The sequence below is a fragment of the Canis aureus genome, chromosome 37, assembly GCF_053574225.1.
Source record: "Canis aureus isolate CA01 chromosome 37, VMU_Caureus_v.1.0, whole genome shotgun sequence".
Classification (NCBI taxonomy): domain Eukaryota; kingdom Metazoa; phylum Chordata; class Mammalia; order Carnivora; family Canidae; genus Canis; species Canis aureus.
Genome location: NC_135647.1, coordinates 16,080,083 through 16,095,578, shown reverse-complemented (window position 1 = coordinate 16,095,578; position 15,496 = coordinate 16,080,083). Strand labels below are relative to the sequence as shown.

Sequence of the window (15,496 nt, the reverse complement as noted above, 5' to 3'; positions counted from 1 at the left end):
CCCCTCCTGTCTCGGCTCCCTCTGAGCCTCAGTTTCCTTGTCCGCTTAAACAGGGAACTGGGACTCCGCGTTCTCAGTCGCCGTCCACCGGAGACAACGTTTTAAAGATCGTTTTTTATTGCTATTGTCGCGACCATCCCCCCTTCCTTCTAGGGAAGTTTTCTAGAGCCGGGAGGAGCCCGGTGAGCGGGGCGCGGGATGCTGCGGATTCCCCGGGACCCACACCCAGTCGTCTCCGTCTGCTCATCCGCCTCCTGAGGGTGATCCCCGGGTACCTGGAGGCGTCCAATAAAAGAAATCGTTGGAAATAACCCAAATCGCTCTGTAGCCGCTCTGAGCGGCGGAGGAAGGGCGTTTCCAGATTTTTCTTTCTCTCCGTGCCTTCTTTCTGCAGGGGGGCAGCTTCGGTTGCCAGCCCCGTGCAGACGAGAGGCGCCCCCAAGGGCAATCGCGGTTAGGGGCGGGGGGTGGGGGATGCTCGGACCTGTATCCTGGCAAACCCGGCCCGGCAGCACCTCCTGGGACCAGTCCCCTCGTTGGACCAAAGGCTTTGGGGGGAAAAGCAGAGGCGCCTCAAACGCACAACCTGGGCTAAATAACCACCCACGCTCGCGGTGCCCTGACCTCCGGGTCAAGGGCGCGGTCGGGTGGGTCCGTGGCGCTGCGGTTCAGGGTCGCCAGCCGCGCGCAGCGGACGCTCGGGGACGGGGATGCCAGCGTCGGGCAGTGCCACGAATTTTCTTCTTTCTCTCGTTTGGAGCTAAATTCTCCTCCCAACCAGAGGCCAAAAGTCCCCGGAGATGAAAGCGACTTGTTCATCCCTCAGCCTCTCCCTCCCCAAAGTTCACTTTTCAGAAAGGTCTTGTAGGTCAGGGTTTTCCATTAAAGTCCCTCTTCCCGTGTCGCCCGGACTGTCGGAGACGAAACCAAGGACCTTCCACTCTGCCCCCCCCCCCCCCCCCGCAGGTTCATCACGTTAACCGACGGCCAAAGATCCGGCCACTCCCCATCCTTCAGTTGTTTTTTATGCTGTTTGTCTTCCAAACGTTAACATCCTTCACGCTTCCCTCTTACAAATTACACATTTCGTTAATTGTGATAAGTTGAGATAATGTAGACTTTAAAATGGTCTAACGTGACTTCGAAAAAAAATTTAAAATCACCTCGGATGCGGCAGAGAAGTTCATTTCGAGGCTTTACTGTAAAGGTTGTTAGAATCTTCCTTGTCTCTATAATCTTGGGATGTTCCTAGAGGGTCTTTACCCTTCAAACATACAAATACAATTCTTGACTCTAAAGCCAAATCAATGAATCATATACCTTTTTTTTTTTTCTAAATGGATTCTGGTGGCCAAAGAAATATCATAGAGTTCCCACCCTACTTAGTTTCAGAAGAAATAAAATCTTTATCCCAAGTTGCTCTAAAATTATGTCCCAGTAAAATATGTTGGTAAAAGAAGCTGATTGAGCGGCACCTGGGAGGCTCAGTTCGTTGAGCATCTGACTCCATCTCAGCGTAGATCTTTTTTTTTTTTTTTTTAACATTTTATTTATGTATTCAGAGAGAGACAGAGAGGCAGAGACACAGGCAGAGGGAGAAGCGGGCTCAGATCTTGATCTCAGGATTGTGAGTTCAAGCCCCATATTGAAGAGCCTACTTAATTAAAAGAAAGAAAAATAGATTTAAAAAGGTAATCGAAGTGAAAATGCGGAAATAAAAATAAGTAAGTAGTGGTGTTGTCTTACATTTCTCCAGAAGATTTGAATGCACTAGCAACTCTATAGTTTGGAAGGATATGTTTTCCCCCCAAATTCTGTAAATAATTGAGGATAAAATGCTTTTGCCTATTATTAGGAAAACTGTAACTTTATTATATTGTTTATTCTTATTCTGTAAAATCAAATGCATTTAACCTGTATTTTGATTACTGGTTACCATTCTTCCTTTTTTTTTTTTTTTCCTGCACTGGTATTTTCATTGATTCAGAACACTTTATATTCACAGCTGGCTCTATCTTGATTGATACTTTGGTCTAATAAAGGCTCATTAATTCAAAAGCAAAGGCTTTGCATTTGCTAGGCTTAGTTGAAAATCGATAAAGTAATGTAAGTATTTTACATCATATTGGCCAGGAAACAGATTTCATGATCTTGAAGCAAGTATCATTTTGAACGACCAGCAGGTGTGTGCACAGACCTGGGCCGACTAGCAGACATTCTGGTTCTACTGGGTCTCGCTTTGATGTAAACAAGTATTTTCTGTAAATGTCTTGCCATGAAATACCCCATAGCTTGTGATTATAACACAAATTAATTTCTACACAAGGAATATTTGGACCTGAGGGGTCGTTTTGTTTGTTTTTAAGAAAACACTAGTCCAGTTTATTTATGGGTTTTTTTTGGGGGGTGGTGGGTTTTGTTTTTTGTTTTTGTTTTTTGTTTTTTTGTTTTTTTGCCTCTGTGGTCACCTGAAACAAGCTACTTAGCGGAAAACCTGGCCATTAGTACCCACTCTCGGCGGGTTACAGGAAGGTAGGAAAAAAAATTAAAATTAAAAATAAAGAAGTTAGGTAGAAAACAAGCAATGCATGAAAATATTGACTTTTTTTCCCCCAATTTGGTTTGGTTTTTGAGTGTACCGTTATTATTATTATTATTTTCAATCTTTTTGCGAATTCAGAAAGAGTCTCACAATTCCGGATACCAAACTGCTCGGTCCGGGACAGATCCAGGGCTGGCCCGTGTGGGCGTGCAGGGCCCAGAGCCCGCCGCGCAGCTCTAGCGGGTGCGGGGCAGCCAGCGGCTCCCGCGAGGCTTCGAGGAGGGGGTCGCCGGCGTCCGCGGAGGAGATGCTCCGAGGTGCGCGCGCCCAGGTGGCCCGAACACCTGGGGCCTAATGAGGGCTGCGGGGATGTCCGGGGCGGGTGCGCGCTGGTGGGCGCAGCGGGCGCCGCCTGGGAAGCGCGGGAGGCTGAGCCCTGCGCACTGACCAGGCGCACCCTGGGCCCGGCCTCGGGATGCGGGCGGTGAGTGACCCGGGGTGGGGGTAGGGGTGGGGGGTAGGGGTCGGGGTGGGGGGTCCAGGTCCGGGTGTAGCGGTTCCAGGGGGGCTGTGAGAGCGCACGGTCCGCGGGGGTCCCCCCAGACCCCGCACTGGCTACCTCGGGAAGAGCTGGCGTTGGGGGGGGGGGGGGGCTGGAGCCCTGCAACCTTCTTTTTTTTTTTAAGTTTTATTATTTATGTTTTTTTTTTTTTTTAAATTGGTGTTCAATTTGCCAACATATAGAATAACACCTGCAACCTTCTTAGATTTGCTTGGCGTCCGCTAAGGAGCGTTCAGGGAGGCAGCTGAGCAGGATAGAAACCTCTGATCCCTGCTCAGAAAAGAGGAAGCTGGAGAATCCGCATTTAGAAGGCAAGGAGATGGGCACTGGGTGATTGCTATATGTTGGCAAATTGAACTCCAATAAAAATAAATAAATAAAATGAGGACGTGAGCAAGAACAGAAAAAAAAAAAAAAAGAAAAAAAAAGAAGGCAATGAGATGGTGCGTCTCGATTTGTTGCTGCTGCTGCTGTTTTCCCAGGCCCTCTTGCTGCGTAGACCCCGCAATGACAGGAACCCACCTGGGCCCCAGAACTGTGGTCCCGATTGCTGGGACTTGGGCTACCTGCACTGTAGGGGAAGGTCCCTCAAAGACAACTCCCCCCCCCCCCAGATTTGGAGGTGGAGCCAGTGCCTCTGCTTCTCAACATTCCTTTAACCAAAATCACTATTGGTGAAAAAAAAAAAAGAAGTCTGGATTTGGGTCTTTGAATTCACCTAACTTTTCATATTTGTAAACAATGAGGATAGTACTGTGACATATGCTGGCTCTCAAGGATTTTGGTCACGTACATATGGAAGGGACTTGGACTGTGAGCCCAAGGTAGATTAAAAAAAAAAAAAAAAACCCACATACAGAATAACACCCAGTGCTCATCCTGTCAGTCAAGTGCCCCCCTCAGTGCCTGTCACCCATTGAACACCAATAAAAAAAAATAAATTAAAAAATAAATAAATAAATAAATAAATTTATTATTTAAAAAAAACCTCTTTAGAAGATAATTTGAAGTGTATTTTTTTGCGTATTGTACTTTTAAATAGTTGTTGGGATGAAGTTATTTAATGTAGCAAAATGTGTTGTGAAAACCAAGGTGGCAGACCCAGGGATTACTCTTGAAGAAAGGATGTAACCATCCACTACTTAATGTTTTGTAAATTCTCTTTGGTGGTCGGTGGTGAATATTTGACCCTGGAAGTTGCAGTAAAAGTCCTAGAGAAGTTCATTTAAAACTCACTGAAGTCAAAAAAAAAAAAAAAAAAAAAAAAACTCACTGAAGTCAGAAACCTAAAGCTTGATCTCCTGACTGGGCTTGAAACACACTTGCCAAAACTTCCATTTTATAAACTCTCATTCTAAAAATGGGTCATAAAAAAAATAAAAAAAAATAAAAATGGGTCATTAACCCAAAGCTTCCTATTATTAGTTGTCACTATAGTTTGTCTACTTAGTGTGACTGTTACAACGGTTGCTTTGCTTCTTGTGTTAGGTGTACTTGTCACAGGGCTAAAGAAGCTGCTTCCTAGTATGTTGCTTAGACCTATTAATTGTATGAGCAAACAAAACCTTTTTGTTGGGGCTGACGATCTGAAGCTTCGTTTCTTTTATTTTTAAAACGTGAGATGCCGTTCTTTGAGACATTTTCTTAATCTTTTTGTACAGGACGAGGAAGATCCTTTGCAGTCCCTTAAGGAAGACGATGGGAGTGGAATTGCCTTGGATGCTTTCTATGTAAAGATCAAGCGTATTTTGGGGAGGGGAGGGAGGAAGCGGGTATTGTGTGCATGCTCTCTTTCTAGTTCTGTTTGCTGTGCTGTCCTCACAATCCCTCCTCAGTTGCTCAAACCAGAGGCAAAAAAAAAAAAAAAAAAAAAAATCTTTGCTGCTTCTCTTTCCCTAATCTACTACATCCAGTTTATCATCATGCCTTCAACTATCCTACCAATATTCTTAGACTAAAGTATCTTGGGCCAGGTACTATCCCAGGTAGACAGTATTGAACAAAACAGATACAATTCCTGCCCACATGGAGCTTACAGCCTGGCACAGAGCCAAAGAAAAAGAAAGGAAGGAGTGGGGAAAAAAGAGGTAGAGGGGATCCTGGTGGAGAGTGGCACTTGCCTTAACTTGAGAAAGTCTTGGAAGACCAGCCTGAAAAGGTGATATGGAAGCTGAGATCAGAGGGTGATGATGAGCCAGCCAGGTAGAGAGTGGTGAGAAGAAGCAGTCTAGGCCTAGAACAGTCAGTGCAAAGGCCCTGAGGCAAGGAGGAATTTGATTTTTTTTAAAAAAACTTATTTTTTATTAATTAATTCATACATATATACATACATAATTATCAGTAGGGAAGTCAGGCAAAAGAAGCTGATTGACCAAGTCATGCAGAGCCCTGCAGAGCGGAGCGCAGTGTCTGGAATTATTCTGAGTGCAAGGAAACCAGGTAGAAGCCAGAGCTTCTGAGTCCGAGCATCTGAGCAGGAATCTCTGCGGGTGATCTCCTGCAAGTTCCTAACCTTTCTCAGCCTTGCTGTTCTCCACCCCCCTGCCCCCCCCCGCCCCCCCGCCCCCCCCCTGCAGAGAATCTGTCCTTTTAGGATAAGGATCAGCAGTAAAGGTCTGTGGATCACTCAACACCCTTGGCGCCAATAAGGTTCACTTGAAAATGCACTAACTTAAAAATGCTCTGTTCACGTGTTTAATTTCAAATGCTATCTTTCCATTCAAATCACTAATCCTATGTGGAAATTGGGGCCATATACAGCACAATGCCTCCTTGTTAAAATAATAGCCTGTAGAATGAGCTGAATTTTTTAAAATGAAAAAAAAATAATCCTACCTTTATAGTCCAGATATGTAAGGAAGTGTCTCCTCAAATGTATGTATTTAGAAGTACGTCTTGGCTGATGTTCAGGTGGAAAAAAAATCATTATGACAATTTGCATACTTCGGTCTGTAATTGTTGATTTTCTTCTGTTCTGATCATTTATGTTACTTATGGTAGGTTTGCATTTTTTTAGCGTTTTTAGAATTTCTAGCATTACTGAGGAGAAAATCTCTTCTCCCACCCATCTCTGTGGGTCAAGTGCAGTTCTAAGTCAGTGGCTCTCACACTTAGCATGTGTGAGAAGCCCCCCCACCCCAGAACCCCCAGCCCAGGGTCTGATTCCTGCTCCATCCCCAGGTGGTGCCCGTGCTGCTGGTGGTCCAGGAACCACATTCTGCAAACTGTCTTAAGCCAACGAGCTCAGTCATTGGCTAATTGATGATTTACTGTTCTAAGGGATATTTCCACATTGAATTATTGATAAGAATAGAACTATTACTATGAAATAAATGTCTTTGGGAGAAAATAATTTGCAAACTTTCAACTTGCCAGCTTCAGTCACTTATTATTGACGCATCCCATGATAAAGGATTTCAGAAAATAAAGGAATATCTTCAACAGAGAGCAAGCCACATTCCTCAAAAATACAATCATCTTGTATTCTCTCATCTTGATGAATCAATAAATAAGGCAAGTAAAGTAGTGTTGTTTTGTGGGTGGATAAGCAATGTGAAAGTATTTGTAAGGCTTCCCCTCACCCCAAGTTTTGAGATATTGACACACAGCACCGTGTAACTTTGACGGGTACAGTATAGGGATTTGACTTACATGTATTGTGAAATGATCAGTGAGTTTAATTAACATCCATCATCTCCTAAAGATACAAAATAAGAGAAAAAATTCTTTGATGAGGGGCACCTGGCTGAGGCAGAAAAACTAGAAGTCATGAGTTTGAGTCCTGCTTGGGTGTAGCAGTTACTCAAAACTTACAAAACAAAACAAAAAAAAACCCCTGTGATGTGAACTCTTAGGATCTGCTCCCTTAATAACTTTCATTGTAAGGCTCTAACTTAGTGTGGTCTATTGCCCAGGAACTGGAGAAAAATGAATTTCCCTATGTTTCCCTGTTACTGAAATGTATTCAGCAATTCTTCATTGATGGCCTCAAAGAAGATGAGCCTTTGCTAATTCAGCAGGGACTGATCCCAAAGATAAGTGTCTTGTTTTCATTTTATGTGGCTTTGGGTGACAAAACCAGTTATCTATTTTGGTAGCTTCTGTTCCTTTGAAATCAGATTTGAAAAGAAGTTGGTAATGATGCTTTATGGCCAAGATCAGTCAAAAATGAAGTTCAGGGGGTGCCTGGTTGGCTCAGTGGTTGAGGGTCTGACTTCAGCTCAAGTCGTGATCCCCGGGTCCTGGAATCGAGTCCCTCATCGGGCTCCCCGCAGGGAGCCTGCTTCTCCCTCTACCTGTGTCTCTGCCTCTCTCTGTGTGTCTGTCATGAATAAATAAATAAAATCTTAAGAAAAAAAATGAAGCTCAGTATAGGTTTCCTGATCCATGTGCCGAGCGCTTTGGGAGTGTGCGGAAATGAGTCAGGCCTACCCTCTTCTCCCCTTGACAAGCCAATGCTGTAATCACACGCTTTATTTTAGTGACTTTAACTTGGGACTACAGGAGGAGTAGGGATACTACTATACTGTATACTACCCACCAAAGGCTCCCTAATTATTTAAATAGTAACAAGATTGAATCTGGATAAATGATCAACTACTTCCCCTTGCCACAGCCTGCTTTTCCAACTTGGAAAATCTCCATTGAATCTGAAAAGCCAAAGAGCAGAAACATTTTTTGCTTATTCTAATTCATGCCGTTATGACATTTTATCCTGTTTCCTAGGTGTTAACCGAGGGCAATATGCTGAGGGCCTTGAAAATGGCATCTGGAAGCAGAGCAGTGTTTGTAAAATCTCCTGTTACACCCCTCTTTTCACGATGAGATTTTGCAACCCTTAGATACTCGATTTGTTGGTGAGATGAGGAAAGATAGAGGGGCAGGAGGGTGATCTGGCTGGTTCTAAAACGTTTGATTTTTTTTTTTCCACCCCCTGGACTCGAGTACCTGAAGTTTGGTAAAACCAGGTTGACTCAGGGAGATCTGTCTGTACCCTTTTTTTTCTTTTACTGTAAAATGCCTCTAACTATGTGGCACCTCTATGGGGAGACTGCATAAACACCAGGCTTTCCCTAACTCCTCTCGGTGACTTTAAAATCATTTGCAGGGTGGGGATAGAGCTAAGGATTTTGCTTAGACAAACTGTATATATTTCATTTTGCTTGTAGTGCCACCTTACTCCCTCATGTATTTACTCCTGTAGGTAATAGAACTTAGGGAAGAGGAGGTAAAATGATTTTAAAGGAAATGGAACAGGATGTCCCTGGGGGTAACTTAGAACTTTAAACTGATTTATTTTTTTGGTGTGGAGATGAGTTGGGATCTGCCTCAATCTGAATTTTCTATTTAGATTTTAAAATGCCCTTCCAAGATCAAAGAGTCTGATCAGATCTCCATTGGAGTTCTGAAATCAAATAGCATTTTCCGTATTCCATTGGAATTCCAGTTGGTGATAGAAATTTCAGAACCAGAGCTTGAGACATCTTCTTTTTTTATTTTTTATTTTTTTTATTTTTATATATATATATTTTTTGAGACATCTTCTAAATCATGTTCTGTTTCATGTAGGTTTTGGTCCAGGAAACTAGGTGGATACTACCAAAGTAGATGGGATACTGGATTCTAAACTTTTAAAGCTGTTTATTTTTGCAGGTCAACACAAAATATACTGAGAAGTTCTTCTCCCTAGAATAAGAATTTCTTATGGAAAGGAATGTATTTAGTCCTGTACCTTAAGTCCCGGAGGATTAAGCAACTTGTTCTAGATTGTATGCATGATGGATAGTACCTGTTACATCTGTAAATAACTATTATGGCTTCTGGTAATCACACAGCCGTGGGGAGCATGTATGATCGTGGCACATAAATAGGTCTAGAGTGTGACTTCCTAGTCCCAAGGCTTGATCAAATAATGTGGCATTGGCCCCACTTCTCCGTATTTGTGCTCAATATATTTTGGAGTGCTGGGAGGGGGATAGGATTTGGGGTGGTAAATAGAATAGTGACCAAAACAAGTACTTAAAAGCATAGAATTCAGAGTATGAATATAGGAAGGGAGGAAGTATTGCCTTAGTGGTGAGTTCTGTTGTATAGAAGATTTTTATTTTTTTTTTCCCCATTACACTGTTGGAGAAGAGTTTGCCTCAGAAAGTGAATAATGCAATCTGGTGCAAATCATTGCCTGATTTGAGATAAAAGAAGCATCACTTGGAACTTAGTAGTGGCCCTCCCACCTTGCTGTGCACTAGAATCACCTAGAGAGCTTTAAGTATTAGAATCCCCTGGAAAGCTTTAACGAGCACTGCGCCTGGGTCCCACCACCAGAGATTCTGATGTACTAGGCCTGTGGTGGGTGCCGGGCAGCAGGGTGTATCAAAGCTTCCCAGGTTTTCCTAATGTGCAGCCCAGGTTGAGGACGGATTGGTTTGTCCGTGGTCTCCAGCTGGTGCTTTGGGTTTTTGGCTCCAAAGTGGATGAAGTTTCCAAGACTCATTCCCATAAGCTTTTTTTTTTTTTTTTTTTTTCCCATTACAAACTCCTCTTACTGAACTAACATTCAATTGATAATTTCAACCTACGCACCCAGGATTTTCTTTTTTATAAGCAAAAATGGTCCAAAGGTGGCCTTTGCTTCTCTGATTAAATATTGTAGCAAGGTTTCTATGAGTTTATTTTGAATCCTACCAATCCTACCAACTTAATATGAACGTGGATATATGTTTCTATAGAAAAACAAATCTCCAATTAGCTGGAAGCTTTTGACCAGAGAAAGGCTTGAGGCATATATACTGTACTAACCAACTTCCAGAGAATTTTCCAAATTCTGCATTCCTTTGATTCGTTTGTTTTCTGCAGCCTCCCAGATGACAAGACTTGCTCCTGTGTTGAGGCTCATTTACTTGTAATCTTTAATCACTAGCGCCTAGATAGGACTGCATCAATCTTGGCCAAATCTCTATCTCTTGCTGGTATCTGAGAACTTACTAGCACCAGCCCTGGACCAGTAGGACCTTGATTCTAGAGAGTTCTAGATGGAGGCATTAGAGCCAGGTCTAATTGAGATGTTATAGAAACTGGTCTTTAAAACTATTTTGCTTTAAAAAAAAATAAAAAATAAAAATAAAACTATTTTGCTCCAGTAAAATATTTATGAAACTTTACTGAATAGGCAGTAGTGATACAGTCACAGGTTTCATCAGTGTTTCTTTTCTTGCATACATGGTTTCCTGGTTTGAAAAAACAACACAATTTCTGACCACGGCAGATCCAGCACCCGACACATCCCTGATTGATGTTACAGAAGACTTCTTTGACACAGCCTTGGTAAGGATGGGGGTGGATGCATTACTGAACAGGTACCATTGGGTATTTGGAGGAATCTTCAAGTTATTTATACAAAATCTGTGTTTTCTAAGATGTGGGTTTTACTAAGACTCATTTTTTGTTAAACAATGAAATGGAAACCATATATAAGCAATGCTGTAGAAAAATGAGGTTATTTTCATATACATGTTATTCACCTTTCTAAGGGTGATAAGCTGATCATAATAGTGATTGAAGGTCAAATAGGATTTCTCAATTTTTTTCAACTAAAGTCAACTCCTGCCTGTTAGAGAAATATCAGTATTAATCAATTAATCCTATTGGTGATAATTAAAAAAAAATAATACAAGCTTTACTTTTTTCTTTTTACTAGATTATTTCCAGGAGTAGTAGTAAAGGTAAGTATATTATTTACCACTAATTGATTACTTACTCTTCATTAGAATATTCTGGTATAAATATTTGTGTAAATGACATATAAAAGTAAAACAGATTTCAGTATTTGGATTTATTGACTATCTCCTATGGCAATGCAGAGTTTTTGTTGTGGGGTATGTCTCAGTTTGCCTGAAGTGCATTTCATTTTAAATATTTTTAATGCAAGTACAGTTGACATACAGTTTCAGGTATGCAGCATAGTAATTTGACAATTATGCATATCACTTAGTGATCTCTTGATAGATGTAGTCCCTCTATCATCATACAACATTATTGCAATATTATTGATTATATCCTCCAGTCTGAGAAGGCACTCAAGGACCAAAAAACGAAGCAGGCACTCCATACTGTTTACTCAGTTGTATTCAGGGTAATTTACTGATGAGGGAGGGAAAGGGGGATTAAGCAAATATATGATCCCTGAGCTATGCAGCTATTCACTGCCAAGTCTGCACCTTAATCCCCAGCTTTTATAGAGTGAGAGACATGGTGGTCAGGTCACAGGGTAGTTATCTAAAGTGGTGCCATCTGTGTGCCAGAGGATATGTATTTTCTGCAGTTGGATCTGCTGTGCCCCACTTTAGGAAGATCAGAACAACACATCATGCATTCCAGTCAGGCCACACATTATCCTCCCTGGGGCATGGAACACTTACCGCAAGGGAGGTCATTGTGAGGATACGAAAAAGACACAAGGCCAAAGAGGGAGTTGGTGTTGTCAGCACTCCTACACCTGTGACTTGTGACAGGAAATTTGTAATTCTTAATCCTCTATTTTGCCCATCCCTCCACCCACCTCGCCTCTGGCAACCACCTTTGTTCTTTAAGAATCTGTTAGTTTTCTTCATTTGTTTGGTTTTCTGGATTTCACATAGAAGTAAAATCAAATGGCTCTGTGTGTGTGTGTGTGTGTGTCTCTCATGAATAAATAAAATCTTTTTTTTTAAAGTAAAATCAAATGGTATTGTCTTTGATTAATTTCACTTAGCATAATACTCTTGAGGTCCATCCATGTTGTTGTAAATGGCAAGATCTCATTCTTTTTTTATGTTTGAGTAACATTCGATTAGTATATACCATCTCTTCTTGATCTACTCATCTACTGATGGACACTGGAGTTGCTTCCATGTCTTGGCTATTGTAAATAATGCTGCTATAAACATCGGGGTGTGTACATCTTTTCAAATTAGTGTTTTCATTTCCATTGGGTAAATACCTAGTAGTGAAATTACTAGATCATATGGTTTTTTTAAATTTTTTGAGGAACCTCCATTCTGTCTTCCACAGTGGCTGCACCAATTAGCATTCCCACCAACAGTCCTCAAGGGTTCCTTTTCCTCCACATCCTCACTAACACTTGTTGTTTCTTGTGTTTCTGGGTTTAGTCATTCTGACAGGCATGAGGGGATGTCTCATTGTGGTTTTGATTTGCATTTCCCTGATGATGAGTGATGTTGAGCTCCTTTTTGTGTGTCGGTTGGCATCTGTATGTCCTATAAACAGAATATTAGAAATATTCTGTTTATGTCTTCTGCCCATTTTTCAGTTGGATTATTTCTTTGATGTTGTATAAGTTCTTTACATATTTTGGACACTGACGTTTGCAAATGATATATCCAGTAAAGGATTAGTTTCCTTCACTGTGCAGAAGCTTTTTATTTTGATGAAGTCCCAATAGTTTATTTTTGCTTTTGTTTTTCTTGCCCCAGGAGATAGATCTAGAAAAATGTTATGGCTGATGTCAGAGACCTTACTACCTGTGCAACCTTCTAGGGTTTGTATAGTTTCAGGTCTCTCATTTTGGTCTTGAATCCATTTTGAGTTTATTTTTGTGTATGATGAAAGAAAGTCATCCAATTTCATTCTTTTGCATGCAGCTGTCTAGTTTTCCAAGCACCATGTGTTGAAAATATTAGACTGGGATCCCTGGGTGGCTCAGTGGTTTAGCGCCTGCCTTTGGCCCAGGGCGCGATCCTGGAGCCCCGGGATCTTTTCTTTTTTGTTGCTTCATTATTAGCGTATAGAAATGCAGTGGATTTCTGCACATTGATTTTGTTTTCTGTGACTTTACTGAATTCATTTATTCTAGTGTTTGGTGAGGTCTTTAGGTTTTCTATATAGAGTATTGTCATCTGCAAAGAGTGTGTTTTCATCCTTACCAATTTCGAAGCTTATTATTTCTTTATGTTGTCTAATTGCTGTGGCCAAGACTTCCAGTACCATGTTAAATAAAAGGTGAGAGTGGGCATCCTTGTCTTGTTCCTGACCTTAGGGGGAAAGCTCTCAATGGGTTTCCCCCATTGAGTATGACATCAGCTGTGGGTTTTTCATAAAAAGCCTTTATTATATTAGTGTTCCCTCCAAATCTACTTACTTGAGGGTTTTTATCATAAATAGATGTTGTACTTCGTCAAATGCTTTTTCTACATCTGTTAAAATGTTTTTTGCTGATGTGCTCTAACCCTTTGATTTGTGAATTGAATCATGCTTGTATCTCAGGAATAAATCTCACTTGATCAGGATGAGTGATTTTTTTTTAATGTATCATCAGTTTCTCTTTGCTAATATTTCTTTGAAGATTTTTGTGTCTGCGTTCATGAGAGAAAATTGGCTTGTTCACGCTTGTGGGTGTATTTGGTATCTTTATCTGGTTTTGGTATCAGGGAAATGTTGCCCTCATAGAATGAAGTTGGAAGTTTTCCTTCCTCTTCTATTTTTTGGAAAAGTTTGGGAAGGATGGGTATAAACTCTTTTTTTTCTTCCCCTTTTAAGTGTGAGTCATTGGCAGGGGGTGGGGAGGAGAGACAGAGGGAGAGAGAGAATCTTAAGCAGGCTCCATGCCCAGTGCAGAGCACATCACCAGGCTCGACCTCACAACCTTAAGATCATGACATGAGCTGAAATCAAGAGTCAGCTGTTTAACCAACTGAGCCACTCAGGCACCCCAGTATTAGCTCTTCTTTAAATGTTTGGTAGATTCTCCCATGAAGCCATCTGGTCCTGGACTTTTGTTTGGCAATTTTTTTTTATCACTGATTCAATTTCATGGCTAGTAAGCAGTCTGTTCAAATTTTCTATTTTTTCCTGATTCAGTTTTGAAAGATTGTTTCCAGGAATCTATCCATTTCTTCTAGGTTGTTCAGTTTGTTGGCATATATTTTTTTATAATCTCTTACAATTGTTTGTATTTCTGTGGTGTGAGTTATTTCTCTTTCACTTGTGATTTTATTTGGGTGCACGTGAGTTTTTGTTATTGTTTGTGAGTCCAGCTAGAGGTTTATCAATTTTGTTGATCTTTTCAAAGAATCATAGTTCTTTGATCTGCTCTATTTTTAAGTTTCTTTTTTATTTCTCCTCTAATCTTTATTATTTCTTTCCTTCTGCTGGTTTTCAGTTTGTTTGGGATTTCTTTTTAGCTCCTTTAGGTATAAACTTATGTTTATTTGAGATTTTTCTTCTTGGTATAGGCCTATATTGCTATAAACTTTCTTCTTAGAACAGTTTTGCTGCATCCCAAAGATTTTGGACCATTATGTTTTAATTTTCATTTGTCTTTATTTCTTCCTGGGTTTATTGGTTGATCCATTCATTGTTCAGTAGCATGTTACTTAATTTCCATGTACTTGTGCTCTTTTTCAGATTTTTTTTCTTGTGGCCAATTTCTTGTTTTCTGACCTTGTGATTAGAAAAAGTGCATGGTAGGACTGCAGTCTCTTTGAATTTGTTGAGAGTGGTTTGCTTTTGTGACCTTATAGGTGATTTATTCTGGAGAATGTTCTGTGTGCATTTGAGAGTGTATTCCACTGTTTTAGGATGGAATGTTCTGCATGTATTTGTTAAGTCTGTTTGGTCCAGTGTGTCATCCAAAGCCACTATTTCCTTATTGATTTTCTGTTTTGATGATCTATCCATTGATGTAAGTGGAATGTTAAGTCCCTTGCTATTATATTACTATCCATTACTTCCCCTATGTTTGTTAACTGATTTATGTATTTGGGTGCTCCTGTGTTGGTTGGATAAATATTTACAGCTGTTACATTTTCTTGCTGGACAGTTCCTTTTATGATTATGTAGTGTCCATCTTGGTCTCTTATTGTAGTCTGTTTGAAAGTCTATTTTTTCCTGTATAAGTATTGTTACCCCAGCTTTTTACACCCATTTGCATGAGAAATGTTTCTACATCCCCACACTTTCAATCTGCTGGTGTCTTTAGGTCTGAAATGAGTCTCTTGTCAGTAGTGTATAAGTAGGTATTGTTTTCTTTTTATCCATTCCATCATCCTATGTCTTTTCATTGGCGTTTCTAGTCCACTTACAAAGTAATTATTGATAGATATGTATTTATTGACATTTTGTTACTTGTTATGGTGGTTTTGTATGTTTTTTCTGTGTTCCTTTCTTGTGCTCTTCTCTCATAATTGTCCTTCTTTAGTGATACGTCAAACATAGAATGGAATCCAAGTGTATCTATTACTAGTTTTTGATTTGTGATTTCCATTAGGTTTGTGTTTAACGTCTGCATGCAGTGGTCTATTTTAAGTTAATAGTTGCTGAAAATAGGCCTATAGCCTTGTGGGGTTTCCCTTATATGTAATGGTATTCCTTTGCTGCTTTTAAAATCCTCTTACTCC

The 15,496-nt window shown here is 40.7% G+C and overlaps 1 protein-coding gene across 4 annotated transcripts in view; it reads left to right on the top strand.

Annotated features, from left to right (window-relative positions):
• Positions 1-7,211: 7,211 nt before the first annotated feature.
• The window catches only part of SYCP2L (synaptonemal complex protein 2 like), a 102,972-nt gene continuing 94,687 nt past the window's right edge, over positions 7,212-15,496 (top strand). For 2 of the 4 annotated variants that reach the window (XR_013373392.1, XM_077885767.1), the window contains exons 1-2: positions 7,212-10,427; positions 10,801-10,825. Coding sequence is in view for 2 of the 4 variants with exons in the window: in XM_077885767.1 (XP_077741893.1) it covers positions 10,323-10,427; positions 10,801-10,825 (130 nt within the window). In the remaining 2 variants the exon portion in view is untranslated. Of the gene's footprint in view, positions 10,428-10,800; positions 10,826-15,496 lie in introns of those variants that run through there. The other 2 variants (XM_077885768.1, XM_077885769.1) reach the window with 2 other exon arrangements.